The following is a 21,429-nucleotide window of genomic DNA, read 5'->3' as shown; positions in this document are numbered from 1 at the left end:
TGAGAGCAGGTCTGTCAGAGATGATCTAGGCATACACAGTCTTTCATTAGAGCAAAAGTACAGACGACATCTGAGTTTCAGATGTATTTCACCTTGCACTCTGTGTTAAAAAAAAAAAATATGGAAAATTATTTTACTTAGAATAGTTTTAAGGAAAAAAAACCAGTAAAATCAAATCTAGCTATTTTGGAAGGAGAACTTCTTGAAGATGAAAACTTTGTTTTCTGTGTCCAGGTGAGATAAATACATTAAGTATGTCTATCTGGATTTTTAAATAAAAATTGCATATTTTTTTTCTGCTTTTAAAAAAAATATGCTTTTTGTGTATTAATAATTTGCACTTATAACTGCTGGAGTTTATAATCAAATGTTTCTTTTCCAGCTAGAAGAGACTCAGGCATTCCACAAAAAGTTGAATCAAGATAAACTTTTACATGCTCCTGAGTTTATTATTGAGCCTCGTTCCCACACTATCTGGGAAAAGCAAAATGTCAAATTTCATTGTTCCGTGGCTGGCTGGCCAGCACCCCATGTTACGTGGTAAGTTTGTATCTCTAGCATTGGAAGTCACCACATAACTAATATCTGAAGTCATCTCAGTGAATGTGGTATTTTTTCCAGAAAGATACAAATTCAAGAAAAAAAAAAATCAGGTACAGAGGCCTGTCAAACACCTTTGAAGTCACCTTGTACAAAAAGAAAGCAAAATATTAAAAAGCAATATAATACTTTGTGTAACAACAATAGGAATACATAGATTTTTTTTTTCATAGAGACATCCAATATATTCTTTCTGTCTGCTAATGAAGGAAAAATAGCAGTGTAATTTATTGTCAGTACTATCCTTAAAATAATGTTTTCCAAATACTTCTGTTTAGTCTACAAATGCCATTAATGTCCCTGAAGCATTAAAGCATGCTTCGGTTAAGAACTAGCTGCTTGGCTGCTGAGCAGTTATAGTACTGAATCTTCATGAAACTGAAATCTCATGATGCAGGGTGTTCATAGCAGACACATCATAATTATTTGAAGTCAAAGACTGCAGATTGATCCAGGACCATCCAAATCTTCTGAAAGCTTGGATTCTATTGGAAACTTTCTATTCATTTAAATGGTCTTTGGACTAAATCTTTACTGTACTCCAAAATATACTCTTAGTCATAGCTGAAGGTCTGATTTGACTCTTGGGTTAAAGTTTACCGTGACTGGAATTGAATTTAGCTTAATTAACAGTGACTTGTGAAGCTTTACTGTCTCACCATTATTGAGCTGATCTTTCTTATCCATTTCATGCTACACAGATACCATCAAGTAGTTACGATAATAGGTAATAACTTTTTTTCAAACATAAAATGAGATTTGATGGTCATTATTTAATTTAAAAGATTCTTCTAGAATGTGTATATAAAATGTATGTATGTGTTTATAAAATGAACAAAGAATAAGCCCGTGTTCAGCATTAAGCATTTATTAGGAATAAATCCTATGGAGAGTCTATTTGTGGAGACAACAGAAGACATCTACTGTATCATGATGTTAAGTAATACTCATATTTTGCAATTTACTACTTGAATTGCTTAATGGACTCTGTGTTTATTTAGGTCTTAAAAACCTTTATCTCAGGGCTTGATAAAAAGTGCTACTAAGAGGTACATTAATAGGCCAGAGCTGATGCCCATGAAGTCACTTGATCTCTCTCCTTAGACTATGACAACCAATAGCCAGGCTCTGCACGGACACACTTTTCCCATCACGTAAGGCTTGCAAGTGCCCTGTTTTGACATTCCTCCTAGAGAGGATTCCAGACAAACCCTTCGGGTCTGGTCTCAGCTGGACGTAAGGAATGGTCAGCTATGCTCATGGCTGTAATCCAGCTCTGTAACCTGAATCCTAACCAAGAACGCAAGAGATTTTTCACTTTGGTTGAGATTCACCTTATACCAAAACCCTGACGTGGTTAAACCAAGCCTTCAGCTGTCTGCCTTTGCTCTCACTGTGAACCAGCCTTTCATCAAAGTGCTAAATGTGGATGGTGGAAATTAATACATCATTTTACCGTACATCTGAATTCCAAATGGATTTCAGTTCGCCACAGGTTACTAATGGAAAAAAAGAGTTCACAGCCATTTCAGCAGGTGTCTTTGCTCTGAGATACAGAACAGTGCTGACCTGGATCTGTCAGCTTTCATTCAGCATTTCTAACAAAATGTCAGCCGTGTATTCCAAACAGTCATTCTTTGTATAAGCAATGAAGACCTTTTCATGCTGTGCCTGAAAAATTATAAAGCTTCATGAACTTTCTCTAAAGAAAACCTTACTGTCTGACGCAGCTGTTCTGACTCTCTTGGAAAAAGCATATGGAAAACCCAGGACATTTGAAACCAGTAGCAGAAAGCATAAACTATCAGTGCATAATGACAGTGGGAGGTTGCAGTCCAACATTAGCTAATGACTTGGCTGTTCTGGAATTTGCATTTCCAGAAATAACAAGTGGTCCTTCTAACACGAGCCCTATTCTTTCCATAGATGAGTATAAATAAGCAAAAATTGAATAGATTATTTTTTACTAACTTGATAATGAAGACAAAAGAAGTGAAAGTCTTCTGGGTGCTGGCATGACTCAGTTAAAGCTTGTTTCTGCACAGCACCACATGCTACCAAACACCTTCGCTGCCAACAGGATCCAAGGGTTGCCCAGCCCTTTGGAGAAAAGTTAAAGAGATTATGCAGTCAAGTCCTGTTTCACAGGATTTCATATTCCCTGGAAAATATTAGGAACTGATGGCGTTATTCTATTTTCTAAACTATTTGACACACTACGTGGAATATAAAGACGCCCAGATGTTCCCAGGCAGATCAGTCTGGGGGGCACCATTGCACAGATGAGGTGAAGAGTGATGGCGAATGGATTACTCTTACTGGTCCCATGTATTATTCTTTGCTGTAAGTCAGAATAACACAGTAGGAGATCTGTAATGAGGTCAAGCATCTCTGCAACTGTTTGAAGTCCAGAATAGAGAGTATTGTCCTGCATTGAGTCCCTTTTCATAGACATCTTGCTGAGAGGAAGATCAAGATGAAAAGCATTACAGTTTATGATCCTCACTCACTTTGGCACATGGAAAAATCCCAGTGTATTACTGTGCCCAAATATTTGTAGCCAGGGAAATATTCTTTATTCCACAACACTGAAAGTGCTGAAAGGCAATTTTCAGATTTATTGTGGATATAGCTTCATCTTGAGACCTATTAAACTAATAATATTCTTCGTAAAAATAAAATTGCTTATTACTGACTTGTTGGTGAAGTGGGGTAAGCCACTGACACCAGACCAGTTCCCTTTCCTGATTGAAAATCATGAGAGATTTAAAATTTAAAATCTGAAATGAAGAAGCAAAGCTCTTTGGCTGGATAGCTGTTATAACTTATGAAGAGAAAGGTTTATTTAAGCTATATCAAAGTAAGAGATGAAGGTACTTTTGTCTATCATCGTTTATATTTCCACTTCCCTTATATATGTACCTTATGGAGTACAGGGAAAGCTATGTTAAAGGAAGACACTATCTTAGGAAACATTCTTTCTTTATAGACCTCAAATCAATCCCAAATGTATTGAATACAATTCAGTGTGTAATTTTATTAGACTCCTATCACCAGTTTGTTCCATATTACTAGTGCTTGCTTAAGACAGGGTTTACTCGAACATTTACTTGGTTACACCAGGTATTGTCCAGAATGAATGACTTTTTATGCAATGATTGGTGAGGAAAAATTTACCATGAACCACTGAACTCTCCCTCTATAGGTCTCAAGCTGTTTATATAAATTCTGAAATTAGCGGTGCCAGTTCACTACTGATCAGTACTGGTTCATTCCTTCAAATTACTTACTGGGAATTTTGAACAGTAAACTTTTCCTACCTGAAGATATACCTGTACCAGAAAACACTCACAGTGTATACCTGTAAAGGCAGAGTTTTTGGTAGCACAGCTTTTGTCAGATCCCTCGCTGCAATGTACTTTACCAGCAAGACAATTTTTCTTTGCCAGTCTAACCATGTCAGGGCTTCTGTCAACTTAACTATGCAAGCAAAAAAAAAGTTAACTTTCTACCTGACATTTTTGTGAATATGCAGGTTTTAAAAGTAGATCAAAAATGCGAACCAAACAAAATGTGTATGATACCTAGTAGGTAAGGATGCTACAGAATTTTCATTGACTGCAATTCACAAAACTCTGAGATGTTGCTCTTGTGACTCCTCCATTCCTTTACAAGTAGTAACATGAAGTTCATGGTAATATAAATTGATTCTCATCCCATTCAAGATTATTTTCTCCTTTTAATTAGAAAATAAAATTCACCTGGAGTGGGTCAAAGAGAAAGAGAGAGAGGTTAAGCTTCCAAAGATATGCAATGTCTTCCCAGGAAATTAGACTACAGTTTATCTAGGAGAAACATGCAGAAACTGATGTTCTATTTCAAACATCAAGCACTTGACTTTTTAAAGTATATAATTATACCCTTCCGTTTGTGACATTCTGTTTCTTTGCTTTTCCTTAGGTACAAAAACAACGTGCCCATCAATGTACAGACCCACCCTGGCAAGTATATCATTGAAAGTCGATATGGGCTGCACTCACTGGAGATTAGCACGTAAGGGAATACTAGATAATTTAACAAATAGCTTAAGCTGAAATGTTGCTATAGATTGAGACCTGCAAAATGTGAACATATCTCTTGGGGATGTAAGAGATATCCAGTTTGTACAGCTGAGGTGAATGCTGTCTACTAAATATTGAAGCAGTTCTGGTTTTCCTCAGTAGAGGATATGCAATTTACCTAAGTGAGTAATTTATCTGGATTATTATTCTAGCCATTATTCTATGGCTGAGTCAGAAACACTTGGGACATTTGTGATCACTTTTTCCATTTGTCTGCTGCATGAGTACAGTTAAACATGAGAAAAATCTAGTTCAGGGTAAAAATATGTGAGTTAACTGTTTTTCAAATATAAAAATGTTCGTGATTCTTGCTGAAATGATGAACAGAACTGAGATGTCCTCACTTATACAGAAGAAAGATCTTTAACAGTACTCATCCTCCAAATGGCAAATTTTTGCAGTCACTTTGCATTAAAAAACATTGAAAACATGAGACCTAATCACCTAATTTGACAATCGGCAACAATCTAGATTTGACAATTTAGATATTGGTAGGTGCCCTTTGAAAATATTCTATGATAGCTACCATTTCTACAGCTTCCACATTAGGCACCTCTCCATGGGAGAAAGTAAATTAGAGATAACTTAGAGAGAACTTAGATAAATATTATCAGACAGTTTTTTCCTACTTCTGGTGTATTCTCAATTTCAAATCTGTAAGTGATATTTGAAAAGAGACATTTATTTCAAACATTGGATTTTTAACATTGGGAAAAACTTAATGGCTACAATCAGTCCAGTGTGCCTGTCTCCCAAGCTTTTACTTCTTTATAGATTTTACCCAGATTTCTGAGGGTTTCTTTAACCTAAAACATAGGAGAGGCTATGCCAAGGAGTAAATGGGTGCCCTGCCTAATCATTTCTATCATTTTAGATGTGATTTTGATGACACTGCTCAGTATCGGGCCTCTGCTATGAATGTTAAAGGAGAAATTTCGGCTTATGCTTCCCTCGTGGTAAAGAGTAGGTTTGCAAAATATTTCCTTTGGGTTTTTTTGTTAAGATGCACATTACCAATTTTGGTTTTGTGTCTCAGAGGGCCTTTACCTCTTGGTAATAGTGACTGGAGTTGTTCTTTTTCTGTCTAGGGTACAAAGGAGAGATTGATGCAAGTCTTTTGTACGCTGGAACTGTTTCCATGCCTCTGGGCCGTAAGTTGCAATACATGTTTGTTTGACACATCCATTTACAGTTGTGACATCATGACAAATGACTAAGCAGAATATTTTGTAACATTATTTAAAAAGGAAGCAGGTCTGATTTACAAAGGTACTGAGCTCTACAATTTCAGACAGTGTTAGCCTCGCCTATAGGAGAAAATGGCATTGCCTTCTAGGTCTATGGCTATTTGCTTATATAAGAAACATCCTTTTAATATTGCACTTCACTGTGGAATAAAATCTGTCAAAGAGAGAGACACTTCCTCTTTTGCAATATGTAAAACATGGCCTGGAAAAAAAGCTAGGGGGTGCATGTGCATAAGTAGAGTAGTTGACTTAATCGTTCCTGTCTGCTGCTATGTGATTCCATGTGTTGTGAAAATGCGTAGAAAAGATCAAATAGCCAGAACCCAGTTTGAATATTGGCTATATATTGGATTTAGCTTGGATATATCAAGGCAAAAACTGTAGTTTGTTTTACCTGAGAACCTCACATTCTGAAGTGATTTACAGTATTGCATAGATACTTCCACGATGTTAAGACAATCCACCCACATATGCCATGTGGGTGGAGTGCCCTAGGGTCCCTGTGCATGGAAGGCTTGACAGATGAGACTTACAGACATTTCTTTTATTGTAGCAGCACAAATAGAATCAGAGATATGCTGCAAAGGCATACCAGCTGGCATTTATATACCGAAGCTCTGAAATAATAGAAACAATATTATGTACCACATTACAAAATGCAAGGCCACACATTTCCAGTATAATCTGGGATTTATCACTTGGTTATGGGAAAGGAAGATGACGATCTGCATATATTCATTGATCACAGGAAGACTGAGAGCTACCAGTGTAGGGCAGTTGTGGAAAAGGAAAATGTGACCTCAGGTTTCATCAGCTGAGCTGTTTTCAAAAGAAACATGGAAGCCCCTGTGCCATGTATGTGCAGTACAAGTGTAAGGCACTTAGGATATTCTGTCTGGAATACTGCAGAACTTGGGTCACACAGCATCAGAAAAGATAAATTCAGGAGCAAGTACAGAAACAGGCTACCAGAATGCCTGGGGAATCGAGAGCTCATTTTGTATTAAGAGCCCCCCCAAAAAGGCTTATTTAGCTTACAAAAATGCAGGCTGAGTGGACACATGACTGCCCTGAGATGGAGTAAGGAGTTACAACAGGGGAAGAGAAGAACCATGTAAGCTGAAGATCAGCTTGACCTGAACAAATTATTAATCATAAATAGAAGTCTTTTTAAGTTATAAAACAAACCTTGTGATAAAATGATAAAATGCTGGATGTGAAATTTTGGAAATTCTGGAATAAAATTCTGCAGGATCCTCTCCCTGATAAAATGAACTAGCTGTAAGAACTAGAGTTGTATGAATAAAGCAATAGTTGATTCTCTGTGATAGTAAGGGCTTGGATTATTTAACACTGCAATTACCTCTGAAGATGATAACTGAATATATATTGTTAACTGAATATATATTGTTCCTATTTATACCTTAAACTTTACCTGAGATTGTATTCATAATCATTGGGTACTTTTGCTTCTTACTCTTGTCACAAAAGGAAAGAAAAAGTAAACGGCCGACTTTTTTTTCCCCTTATACAGTTGGCGTTACCCCTCATGGCTATGCTTCCAGGTTTGAAATCAGTTTTGTTGACAAGTTTGATGTAGCCTTTGGCAGAGAAGGTGAGACAATGAGCCTGGGCTGCACAGTTGTCATCAGTCCTGATATCAAGCGCTTCAAACCAGACATCGAATGGTACAGAAACGGTGAGAATGTTTGACAAGAAGAAATATAAACTTCTTTCATGTAAATCTTAACTTATTCCAGCATATATGAATATTATGATTTGGTCATCACTTTCCCAAATTTCCAAACAGCAATGCTTCCTCTTTTTCAATTAAAAGTTTTTCAAAATTTAGCATTTTTAGGTGGAACCATAGTTAGAAAACTGATGCAGCACTGTGAAAATGTCTTCTAGGGATTTTTTCTTTCTTAAAAATTTTTTTAAATTAGAAGCATTTCAATTAGCTCCAACATCTGTGTGGCCCATCTACATAGCCCACATAGCTTTTACTATTTATTTATATGCCAAGACATTTCTTAAGTAGTTGCACAAATGCGTTGTGCAACAGCTGATAAAAAAGCTGTTGCTTTCTAAAGTTACACTTTGAAAACAAAGACAAAATGGGCACAAGAGCAGAATTAGCTGCAATTTATGATTGTGTTCAAAGACAGAAAGTTGCATAATAAGAATGGTCTCTTGTGTATTTCCATCTATTCCAATATATTCTCCATATTCAGAATCTATTCCTCAGTAGATCCAGCTAGTTCTCATCATGAAATTCTCTAATTTCTAGGTATTCTTATTACACCATCCAAATGGGTCCAGATGCACTGGAGCGGGGAGCGAGCTTCATTAACACTGACTCATGCAAACAAGGAAGATGAAGGTCTTTACACTCTACGAGTGGTGATGGGAGACTACTATGAAGAGTACAGTAGTTATGTCTTTGTTCGAGGTAGGATACCATCTTGTGAACAAAACTCACTACAGAAATGAGGAAAACATGCTGGCAAAATCAGCCTCAGACATTTGAAGTGGGCTTTTTTTTCCCAATAAAAAGAGAATAATTATTTTCTATTAATAGATTCCAGCAATATAGCTTCCAGTTGTTATCTCTGGAACAACTGAATGCATCTCTCATGCTTTGGTGTCACCTGCTAGAAGACTTCTAATCCCCATTGGCATTCTGAGGAGGAAATTTGGGCTATTGATGTAACTTCACTACTCTTTCTCAATTTCAGACTGTGAAGAGTACTGAACATAAGTCATAAAGAGGAAAAATCTACATAATAACTTAAAAATGTATTTTTGTAAACACTGCACTGTTTTGATCAAGATTTTGTGCACCGTTTGAGGCGTTCTCTCTAATGCACAATGCAGGAAAAAATACCGTGGAAGGGAAATGCGAAGATCTCCATCTGGGGAAGAATAACCTCATGCACCAGTATAGGCTGGGGGCTGACTGGCTGGAAAGCCGCTTTTCAGAAAAACCCCTGGGGGTCCTGGTGGACACCAAGGTGAACATGTGCCTTGTTGCAAAGAATGACAGCAGCATTCCGGGCTGCATTAGGAAGAGCATTGCCACCACTAGGATGATGAAGGGACTGGAGCACCTCACATATGAGGAAAGGCTGAGAGCGCTGGAATTCTTTATCCTAGAGAAGAGGAGGCTCATGGGAGATCTTATCAATGTGTACAAATACCTGAAGGGAGGGTGCAAAGAGGACGGAGCCGGGCTCTTTTCAGTGGTGCCCAGTGCCAGGACAAGAGGCAATGGACACAAATTAAATACAGGAAAGCTCATTTAAACATAAGAAAACGCTTTTTTTACTGCAAGGGTGGTTGAACACTGGAACAGGTTACCCAGACAGGCTGTGGAGTCTCCAACCTTGGAGATAACCAAAACCTGATTTGACATGGTCCTGGGCAACCAGCTCTAGCTGACCCTGCTTTGAGCCAGGGGTTGGACTAAGCGATCTCTGGAGTGGTCTGCCAATCTCAACCATTCTGTGATTCTCTAAAGTAAAGCAGCAAAGTGTAGAATTAAAATGTAATTTCTCTGAGTGTTGTTTACTTGTACCATGAAAAACTTCCTTGAATTTCTATTAGAGAAATATTTCTTTAAAAGGAGCCATGGCTATCAGGTTGCACACTGATTCTATATCTGTCCCAGCTACTAAAAGCAGCTGAAGTGTGTAATGCTAATTCAAAAGGCCCTGGAAATTCTTGGCTCTGAGACCATGCCCAGAATGGCACTGTGTTGCTAAGTCCAGCAGAGCTGTGTGAGATAACAGCCTGCTCAGAAAATATGATTGAAGCAGATGTTTTCATCTCCTGAAGAAGGAGTCTACTGAAATGAGCATCTGTCACAAGAAATAGGACTTGTCTTTCTTGCTTTGTTTTAAATTGTGCTGCCATATAAATAAATGATCACCTTTGTTCCTGTTACATCTTCTAGCAATGCAGGTATGACCTGACTGTGAACCCACTACCCCTTTCATCAGAGTATCTTACTAGCCAATCGCTGTGTTTGCTGAATTCTAATTAAATTAATTATATTCTACATTCCTACTTAAATGGTCCCCACAGTCTCAGTTGGCTAGTATATTCCACACTGGCCCTCCTAAATTGTAGGCAAATTTGCTATAAATGGCTAGCTATGGTATTTAAGCACAAGCAGTTGTCTTTCTGTGTCATGCATAGAAATCCCTGTGTATCGATGGAAGTGAGCGATGCACTAATCAGGCTTGTAACAGTAGGTCTTTACACGGGCTTAGAGAGCATGTGTGACTCTTCTGCCATGGCTACAGGTCAGCATTTGTCAGCAAGCCATCAGGGATGAAATCCTAGCTTCCCCGAGGCTGATCAGCAATGCTGGTTGTCCCAGCTATTTCCCAGTCTGTCTTGGAAAGAAAGTGGGGTGTCTCATGTTCCATTGAGTGGTAAATATGGGCAATTAAAACCTTTTGTACAGAGATCACTGAAGACATATTCTTATTACTCATGTTAACTGGGTTGCTTACTCTGTACATTATTGTTTTTAAAAATGCATTGAGTTAGCTGTAATTAGAACCTGGACTCGGTAACTTTGGTGCAGCTTCAAAAGCTCCATGTGATGCTACTCAGCCTATAAGAGAAGACACAGTGTAAAGTGTGTTGTTTTTTTTTTCTCTGAAGTCTACTGTTTTACTTAATGAAGCATGTTAAATACTCTTATAAGGCATGTTTTTCTGAAAGCCAAAAGCATAAAAAATAAGGATTACTGTATATTGTAATACAAAATCCTGTAATGCTTTGAAACATCAAACTTTTTTAAGAAGTCTGCAGTTTAGATGGAATGTATGAATAATATTTATTAGCAAAATATTTTTTGCTTCAGCTATATATATCTTTCTTGCCTAAGTTGGGTCTTCTTTTCAAGTAGCTCGCAACAGGGCTTGAAAAATGCTACATGTAATTGTACAAATTGATGTCATTCTGCAGAGAAACAACCTTTCTTCTTTGAAAGTCTTTCATACAATCTTCCTGCAAAGGTTATTTTTCTCTACATGAAAATTGCCCCATCTCACAAATCAGACTCTGACTGTGTAAACAGTAAAATTCCCCAGTGCCCAGCACTGTGCTCTGTTTTTTAAAGCTTTAGATAAGATATGTCCAGAAGCTGATGCTGGAGTCAAGGCCCTTTGACACCAGCAGTCCCAGATTTGTGATAAACACTTGAAAGGAACAATATGCTCATCCTTATGAAGGTTATATTCCACAATGATAATGTATGTGTAATATAATTAAACTTCAGAAGGTTTTAATACCTTTGCAGTTCATAGCTAACCAAAACCAATGAAGGACTATGTGTGGAGATAAGATATTTAATTCAGTCTTATATATCCAATGGGTGAATACTTTTGATTGAGCTATTGCCTGGCTGTAAGGCAAGATATCAGCCTCTTCTCCTAAGTAGAATAGCAGGTAAATATATAGTCTGTCAAGTTTTTAGTTCAGCTATGTCTCTGGCCACTACCTAACCAGAATGCATGTTACTAATTTTATTTAAAATGCCTAGGTGAATTACATTTACACTATGCTGTAACATATTAAGCATTTGTAAATGTGGCAAAGAGAAAACCAAAACCTAGAAAAACACTGGCAATATAAAAATGAATACTTTTTGAAGCCAGTGATGGAACTTCTTTTTTTTGGCTCAGTAGGAACAGAGTTTGGTCCTTAAAGATTAAGAATTGTGAAAGAACTGTGGTTCACATTCGGAAATGTATGTCTCCATCCTCATAGATGCTGATGCTGAAATCCCCGGAGCCCCTGGTGCACCACTGGATGTGCAGTGCTTAGATGCCAACAAAGATTATGTCATTGTCTCCTGGAAGCAGCCCGCTGTTGATGGAGGAAATCCCATCCTCGGATATTTCATTGACAGGTCAGTGAGCATGCCAGACTGGAGAATTCGTATTGCTGCGTGTTCTAACTCAAAAACCTAAAAGCACATTGAAAAGCGTGAGATAAAACGGTCATTGTTATTTTTATTCTTGTTGCTGGCCAGAAGAATTTTTTTTGTTTTGTTTTAGATTGCCTGGGCCTGATCTAACTTTCACAGAAATAATTACGTCCTGCTTTATTTAACTATGTAGAAAGCATTCTGCAAGACACTGCGTAGCTCAGCCCTCGCTGCTCCCCGTGAGGCTTGAGAGGCCTCGGGACTTTGCAGTTTGGTAGCTTACAAGATTGGCTCCTTCAACAGGCAGCTGCAGCTCCTTCTGTATCAGTGTTCTCCTGCCCTTTCCAAATAGTTACCACGTACCAGAAAGCAAAATATTTTCTCAAAGGGAGTTGGATTTCTTTTATGTGCTGTTGTTTTCCAAGCTCTTAGATTCACAAGCTTCATGCAGATCATGCTTATGTGTTTTTCTCTGCAAGAATAAGAATTAGAAATAATTTTTAAAAATATGAAAACTGAATGTGTCACACAGTGGCAGGACTCCAGAAACTTAGGATTTAAGAAATTCAGTCAGTATTTTAAGACTTGCAATGATCTGCAGAGCTGGTAATATTTGTTTGAATTTCAGTAACAGAATACATCATTAGTAATAAAGAGTTCCTACGGGCTTATTCAGATGCATGTAAAAAAACCCCAAACATTTTTTAATATTTATATATTTTTTCTATACATATATCTAAAATATGCCACTATATTATGCCATTGTATATACATAAATTATATATGTGTAAAAAGAGGGCTTTTCTTTGTGGAACAAATCTAACACCACTACATTCAATTCAAATACAATTTTACTGGTTTGATAACTTATCAGTGTCAGTTACTGCTGTAACTAGGTAGTGCTAGGTCTAAGCTACAGCTCTTTACCATTCATTGAAAAATCCTAAACGAAAGACAGGACTAGACTCTGAAAAATAATATCTCATTTTAAAACTAGGCTATTGCAGGATGTTAGCACCGAGCGTAACTGCAAGACAAACGGCATTTTGCTTTTTCTCTTGCGTTCACCTCCTTTATTCTACATTTGCTCCTAAATTCAAAGCTTTGTTACTGCTCTCCAATATTTGATCCCACCAAAGGTATTTAGGCACCCAAATATTCAGCCAGGGTAGCCCCTAACTGCCTCGAGTGTGAGTGGGTCGCCCAAGGCAGCAGGACTGGTCTGTGCTAACTCTAGAGGGGAAGCTCGGGCATCCTTCGTCCCCAGCAGAAACCAGAACCACAAAACTGCCCTGAGCGAGACGGTAGCTATTCCCAGAAAAGAGACGCTCACATCTACCAAGAAATCTGGGTAGGCACTGTAACATTCGCTTTGGCAGATACCTCAGCAGCAATGAAAAGTCTTTCCTGAGCTGCTAGTTCGTGTTCCTGTCGGCTGTGTTGCTGGATACTGGGAAGCCATCCCCACAGGCTCCTCCTGTCTCCCTGAGCTGAAGTCACTGCGGTCCCTCCCTGCTGCTGGTTATCTCTTCCTTCTGCCAGAAACTAGCCTCCTGCCGGGTGCGAGGATTAGCAGCAGTGGGACCAGCACCACCCCACTGGGTCTTGTCGTTGCAGTGGCTCCCTTGGCAGCCTCCGCGGCATTTGAAGCAGGGTCCGGCTGAGTGCCTGACTTTAACCCTACTCACAGCCACCTGTGTGCTGGGCTGGCTACAGAACTCATGACGGAGGTCTCCGCACCCCATGAAGCCCATCATTTTGTGGATGTACAGTGGAGCACTGTGCATGAAAGATGAACTAGTCACCTTCTGGCAACTGCAAAAGACACATGTGTTTCCTGTCCCTTCAAGTATGCTAAAGCTGACACTTCCTAAGCATCCTGGAGCATGCTTTGGAGGGTTTAAACAGTGAAGTGAGTTCTGCTCGTGTCCCTTCCTCGGTTTGGGAAAGAAGGAGTGCAGCTGCAAGGGATTTAGTGCATGCCCAGATGGTACTTCAGCCCTGACCCCTTGGTGCAGCTGCTTTGATGTCACCAGTATATGATACTGCCAAGGAAACTGGTATGGACCAGCCATGGAACACGAACAGATGGTGAAGCTGTAAAGGGGGGGTGGCTGCCACGAGTTTGCCTTCTTCCCTTCCCAGCACTGCTCTTGCTGTTTGTATTTTTCAGGTGTGAGGTTGGCACCAGCCACTGGACCCAGTGCAATGAGACTCCTGTGAAGTTTGCTCGTTTTCCTGTCACCGGTCTGATTGAAGGCCGTTCCTACATTTTCCGAGTCCGAGCTGTGAACAAAGCTGGCATTAGCCTACCATCCCGGGTGTCAGAGCCCGTGGCTGCTCTGGATCCCGCTGACAGAGCCAGGCTTAGAAGTAAGATGTGCTTTTTGCAGGTTGCCTGAGTGGTCAATGAGTCACAACTCTTTAAAAAAATAAAAAGGATGACTATCTACTCACAATCCTGCAACATCCCACTAGAGGGAGCAATGCAAAACCAAAATATTCTTTGGCAACAGCTTTGCCAAGAAGAAATCATCTCAGCGCTCTTTGCACAAAGTGCTCTATCTGCTCAAATGGCTTTTGCTGGCTGTGGTGCTACGCTCCAAACTTGCAGGAAGGGGGGAAAAGTCACAGGAGAGCTAATTGCCTGAAGACACTTGCTGTTGTTCAGCCAACAAAATAGCTGAACAGATCTTGTGAATAGTCTCTCTGTGCCACAGACAAGGGTGGCTGATTCTGTGCTCATGCAACGATCAAAGTCTTGCAGTAACATCAGGACAATACCAGGATAGCCCAATATATAATTGATCCCAAGCTCTCTGCTTTAAAGTTAACATTTTACAAGTCAAGGATATTTTTCCTGTGGCCTGGCAATGTCCCAGACATTTTGCTTCCAAATCCACCTCTCTGTCCATATGCCAAAATCATATGCCTAAAATCCAATTATTTCTACTTGTTTCTGAAGTTTTACTATTTAAAATGGTCCAATGTGAAGGGGTATTGTATGCAAAGCTACTGGGCTCCCAAGGTCCCAGCTTGTATGTCTTACTGTATATAATGCTGCAATCTACAGACTGCAGTCAGATGATCAACGTTCCCATTCAAAATAAAAACAAAAGGCCAGAGAAAGGAGGTTTGGCACCGCCAGGAAACATTGTGCTCAGACAGACATGTGAAACCTGAAGCCTGGGGGAGGCCTCTTCTTTTCACTGGGAAGTGTGGAAGCTGTCTCAGGAGGTGAAGTCTGGTCTTGGTGGTCTATTCCTGTTATATCTCCTCCTCTTGTCCCTCATGATCCTCTTTTCTCCCCACCTGCTCCCTCTCTGCTCTCATGTCTAAAACATCAGCCAACATAAGGTGGAGCACGTGGCGGTGGAGAACAGCATTTGCAAAAATTATCTCTGAAAGTGCGTTGAGCTGGTTGACAGCTGAATGCATAACTACAATAATATGATAGCGTAGAGGCGCTGAGAGCGCCACCCAAATCATATCAAGAGGATATGTTGAGTCAGGCTGAGCAGTTTCTGTTTGTGACTGTGACCCATGATTTGAAAGCTGGTAATGTGAGGGAAAGTGGTTAAAAAGAGACAAAAAGCAGCCTGCAGGAATTTGGCTGTTCCTTTAATGAGTGAGCTGTTAAACCAAATGAAGAGAGTATGGAAAATGAAGTTAATTCTCTGAAAACAATGAGCTGAGTGAGCCAAATACCTCTGCTTGTCACCTAGGTGACTTCAGTGACATTGCAGGAAGGAATAAATGTTTCAGTGGATTAAATTTTCTAGCTATATTGACTGCTGAGCTGCTATCAATATTCAAGCTGGTCAGCCTACAACTAGCTTGGGTAACTAGCTTGCTACATGAGCAACAGTCACAGCAGTAACCAGAAATGGAGCTCGTGAATCTTGCAAATGTTAGTTTTGAACCACAAAAGAGTCAGTTTTCTTGTTATTTCAGAAGTTCCTGAAGTCTCCCATTTCCATGATACCTTTGACATTTGTTTCAGGTCACCCTTCTGCTCCCTGGACTGGACAGATTATTGTCACTGAGGAAGAACCTGCAGGTAAACACAGCTCTTTTGCCTACAAAAGTCTAATGTGAAGCTGGCTGAGTAATTAGGAAAACTCCCAGTGAATTCAGTGGACTTTGGCATGTACCCAAAGTTTGTTGTTCTGAGAGTCACTTGACCTTGAACAACTCCCAACTTGGTTGTGAGGTGAGGTTTCATTATTCAGGACCTAACAAATAAACATGCTTAGAGTTAAAAGAAGGACATTTAAAACCAATATTTAGAAGACTTCTAACTCTATGTTTTAAAAAAAAATCAGGTACCAAGGTATATTAATACTCCTTCTATATTTTAATTATGGCACTAATTCTGATGCAAATATGAAGGAATTAAATCACTATTCCCTTTCCTATTCTTCTCCCCTGTTCTTCAGAGGGTGTTGTTCCTGGTCCACCTACAGACCTCCAAGTTATTGAAGCTACTAAGAACTATGTAGTGCTTAGCTGGAAACCTCCTGGACAGCGGGGCCATGAGGGTATCATGTACTTTGTGGAAAAGGTAAAATTGGACAAAATCAGAATCATGTTGTAGCAATCTCTACATTTGTTTTGCCATCTCTTCTGGACTTTTAGTTAACTTTCATTTCCACCTGAGACTTTCAAACTAGGGCCAGGACTAGAACTTCATCAAGATAACTGTTACTGTAGATTAATATAAACTAGGAAGAAAAGAAAGATGGGAAATAGGAAAGTAGATGCAGAATGTGTCACACACTGTAATATCCTTTTATGGACTGCGTCACATATCCATAAAACATCCACACATATCCTTTTATGGATTGTGTCATTGACCTACCCTGGAGTAGACAGGCTGACAAACATCCTCTATAATGAGAAAGCACAGAGCAAAGTCATATGTTTATATATACATATATAATATTATATGTATAGAAAAAAATATTAATATATATACATCTATATATAAAATAAAATTTGTATAAATGATGTTTGTGTGGTGGGACAGATTGTTAACATTTTGGATGGAGGCATTCTGCAAGAGTTTCTTGGCATCAGCACTTTCTCCTCCAGCTGCCTTTTCATATTTATCCTCTACATTAACTTTCCATTTGCTTCACCAACTCAACAAAGATGACAAAATTTCTTTTTCTAGAACAGAATCAGTTTTAATTTCAGTGTCCTGCTTTTCTGAGATGTTTTTTGCATGGCCATCACCGTTTTTACTTACATCATGGCTCACAAATTTTTTTATCAATGCTTTTCCCTATCGGTCTAGAGGTGTCATCAAGGGAGACATAAATATCTTCCCATTACGTGTTTTTCATCTCTCTTAGGAAATCTGGTCTAAATAAATGACTTTCACTTAGCAACAGACTTAGAGAGGATGAATATATGAATTTTGAGTTTCCATATAAGAAAGCTTTTTAATAACCTATTGCATGCTGAGTACTGAGCACTAATGTCACATAGTCAGATAACATTCTCCTGAGAATTTGAAATCCCTCAGAAACCAGAACCATTACTTGAAATTATCCCTAATGTAAATCACAGGCAAAAATTAATCACTAATATTAATGGTATAAGTGACCATGGTATGTAGAGCTTCTAGCCACGGAAATAAAAACAATTCACAAATTAATTGCACATGTTAACTTTTATCTGGAAAATGAAGGTCAGATCCTGATTAATTCTGGAAGCCACCCCAAAAACATTAAGAATGACACAAGACCATCTAGAAGCAATGTGTTAATGTTAGAGTTTTGTTCTTTGGATGATGTTGAATGTATGCAGAACCTATTTTGAAAGTGGTCCAGAACTGGATGCAGTTAATAATAACATCACTTCCTTGCAGTGGAGAGGAGTTTAGCTTTGATATATTAAAACCAGTAAGCTTTTATGTATGTTTTCTGGAGTAGGTGGACATCTGGGATTCATACGCTTTGAAATATGCTCATTCTGTGCAAAGGCCAAAAAAAGGAACATGACTCCCCGTTCTCCATAGCAGACATGCCTTTGGTGGTCCGGGTAGAAAGTCTTGTCGGGTTAGACCCTCAGCTTTCAGAGACTTTTGTTCCAAATGCGGTTTCTGGGTTTGACTGCAGTGCGTTGCCGGCACAGAGGACTGGCAAAGGGTGAACACCGAGATCCCTGTGAAGTCTCCTCGCTTTGCAGTTTTTGATTTGGCTGAAGGCAAATCCTACTGCTTCCGAGTTCGCTGTTGCAATTCAGCTGGAATTGGTGAACCTTCAGAAGCAACTGAAGCCACTGTGGTGGACGACAAACTTGGTAAGTGTGTAGTCGTATGTAGTAAATTACCTCCATGGTATCTTTTCAGTTTATGATGTAATTGTTTTGTCTGAAGACAGATAGCTGCCCAGTAACTAATTTAAGTATGAAGAGTAGTCAGTGATTTATTCCCTTTAGCTAAAATAATTTTGGTTTGGGTTGTTGAACCTTTAATGTGTAGTCAAATGACTGATGCAAACTAAGGGAATTAAGCTGCAAATAGTGATGCCAAGAACTGCAAAGGCTGAAAATAGTGAAAGAAAATGAAAACTCAAGGAAGTACAAAAATGTTTTGTTTTACTTAGAGTCTTTATTGAAAATAAGCCCAGACATCAGCAGAGTTTAACCTTCTTTGCCAAATTAAACAAAAGTGAAGAATTTAATACTTACATGAATGCAGAGACTATTTCCACTGGAAGAAAAGCCAAGATGTTCACCACAGTAAAGCATCAGTAGCTATGTCTACATTAGCAATTTGTTTCCAAATGGCAATGCAGATTTGAATCCAATTCCTGGATTGTCTCCATTTGCTTCATATTTGTTGAATTCTCAGAGCAGTTTGATGCACATGAACTACATTCTTTAAGAAGAAGAGTAAAACAGCTCTTCTTGAAAAACACTTTGGATGCATTTTGCTACTTAACAGGGGCATTTGTTTCTGACTTATTCTGTGGACTGCACAAAATCCTTCAGTGTGCACCTAACATTTTCCCTTTTAGAAAGCTCAAAATCACATCTCTGGTGCAGATGTTCAGCACAAGGGAATAAACTAAATCTAATCTGAAGGAAATGCCCATAACCATAGGCAACGGAGATGTGAGGAACCTCACCATCAAAGGCTTGAACCTACTGATCCTGTCCTGCTGTGCCAGGTTACTTGACTGAAATCAGAGGAGATCTGGGAGGTTAAATCTGTATTAGTTGTGCTAATATAATTAAGAATAGAATGTCACTCTTATTTTATTTGTAAATTTTGACTGACTGGTCACTAATTTACTTCTGTTTCTCTCCCACAGATATTCCCAAAGCTCCTGGGCGTATTATGCCAACTAGGAATACAGATACCTCAGTTGTTGTCACTTGGACAGAGCCCCCAGATGCCAAGGAGCTGGTTGGGTACTACATTGAGTCAAGTGTAGTTGGATCTGGTCGTTGGGAACCATGCAACAACAATCCAGTGAAAGGCACAAGGTAATGGATTTTAAAGCATGGAAATTATGGTCACCAGTTTTTGATTTACTGGATATATGTGCTTTCCAACCATTAGTAGTAGTAGAGTTAATTGCTCTGTGGTAGCCAGCAGGCTGGAATCACTCTTGCAGCTGAAGTTCATAAAAAGCTATAAAAACATATTTCAAATGGTGAGTGTTGTCCAAAAGGAATTTATAATCAACCTTATATTAGAAATAATTAGTCAAGGGGCGGGAAACGTGGACATTGCTAGTGAAGAAAAGAGAAGCAGCTCGCTAGTTCTAGCTATTGTACAGCCTATCAGTTTGATGAAAAACAGTACAGCGAGGAATGACTGAAGTTACAAATGTGGAAAACTAAACTGCATAATGTTTGGAAGCAAAGTCCTTTGTTTTGGAAGACTGCTGTAAACATTTCTGGACTGTATATCTAGAATGTCAGGAGGACATGTGGACTGTATCATGCTAACAATATTACTTTCTAAATGCTCTTTCACTTGCAATTATCAAGATATTAATGAACACTCTTAAATATTGGGTATAAACCCACATTTGTTACCTACATGAAGGTCAGTCTCTAGTCAGAAAAAATAATCAAGATTTAAAACTTTGCAAGATAAATCAGATTTGGTTTTGGTTGAATAAGGATGTAATCTTCAGAGTCTAAAGGAGTAATTGCAGAACTTGATCTCAAGTGGATTGATGTCAATCCAGAAGCAGTCCCTGCTTGTTATGACTGATTATGCTTGTTTGTAATTGCTATCCATGACAACGCTTATTACAATAAGTAAGGCTCTGCTAAATACTCTTGGACCAAATTTGTTGTTTGAAAGGTCATTGTAAATGCTTAGTATATCAAAAGTACCTAAAATCCCACTTGCTTGAACACAAGCACAACAATTTCCTTTAAGTATTCTTTTGTGCATTTATATTGCAACAGCTGTTTGTGCCAATATTATATACTTTCATATACAGTTCTATGATTTATATTGTGGTTACATTAAGAGTTGGTGAAGTTTCGTGCTGTTTGCTTATTTTAAAATATGAAATGCGATCTTTATTCACCGTAGAAATAAAAATATTGTTCTGAGTTACTATATATTGTGATGTGACGACACTGCTTAGGTTCCTGTCACTGCATTTTTAGTCAATGCAATATAAAGTGTGATGCAGTCAGGCACAGCCTGTCTGTTAACTCCTGGCTTTTCTGATTGAGTCAGTCTCGAAGTATTAGCTGTAGCTCATAGTTTGCATTATGCAGTATATTTTCATCTTTTGAAATTTGTTTTCTGCACACATCCTGGTGAAAGCAAATGATTTGGAAAAGTCTGGTAGAATGGGTAGGGGAAATTCTGCTCTGAAAATTTTGATTCAGGTTTTATTTTTTTCCCCAAAATAAAATTTTGATTTTGAAATACATTTTGGTTTCCACATTATATTTGCTTTATACATCATCGCATGATGTCAGCATTGGTAGTGCAAGACATGACATTATGAAGTAGAAGAAAATAAAAGTAACATGAAATAAAATACACTTAAAATACCTATTGAAAAATAAATGTTGCTTTAAATAAAATGTTTAAATTTCCAAAACACAATTTTTCCAAAATAAATTATTCTTGTCTTGGGAAATTTTGTGTTTTCAAGGTGGACACCAGAGAAAATTTATGAGGTTTTTTATGTGATCATTAGGTAATGAAGTACAAAAACTATTCTAATAAAAGAGTTTGTCTGACTTAGATTATTGTGTCATATATAGAAGCAAGAAAATGAAATTAAAAATTGGACACTTTTTTTTTAGCTCTTGTACAATGCCCTGTAATTTTTTTGAACACTGCAATTTTTCATTTTTGATTGGAAGTGAATTATGGGAACTTGTGCTACAGGTGTCTTTTACTTATGTCATGGAGATATTCCACAAGCAAATATAGACCTTATCTCTGCAGATTTTCGCATTGTTTCCATTAGGAAGTATGGATTTTATATACTACCAGAAGGTAGACACTCTGGTAACACAA

General features: G+C 38.4%; 1 protein-coding gene across 1 annotated transcript in view; it reads left to right on the top strand.

Moving 5' to 3' along the window:
- LOC103917816 (M-protein, striated muscle-like) overlaps nt 1-21,429 on the top strand; it is a 70,389-nt gene that overhangs the window by 15,606 nt on the left and 33,354 nt on the right. Inside the window, 12 exon segments of the mRNA XM_009325014.1 lie at nt 383-540; nt 4,561-4,653; nt 5,596-5,684; nt 5,810-5,872; nt 7,503-7,667; nt 8,259-8,420; nt 11,753-11,894; nt 14,086-14,285; nt 15,916-15,972; nt 16,352-16,476; nt 18,038-18,221; nt 19,238-19,412. Coding sequence (XP_009323289.1) covers nt 383-540; nt 4,561-4,653; nt 5,596-5,684; nt 5,810-5,872; nt 7,503-7,667; nt 8,259-8,420; nt 11,753-11,894; nt 14,086-14,285; nt 15,916-15,972; nt 16,352-16,476; nt 18,038-18,221; nt 19,238-19,412 — 1,613 coding nt within the window.

The sequence above is a fragment of the Pygoscelis adeliae genome, unplaced genomic scaffold (assembly GCF_000699105.1).
Source record: "Pygoscelis adeliae isolate BGI_AS28 unplaced genomic scaffold, ASM69910v1 Scaffold260, whole genome shotgun sequence".
Lineage (NCBI taxonomy): Eukaryota > Metazoa > Chordata > Aves > Sphenisciformes > Spheniscidae > Pygoscelis > Pygoscelis adeliae.
Note: the sequence above shows the minus strand (reverse complement) of the source record. Positions and strands in the feature narration are given on the sequence as shown.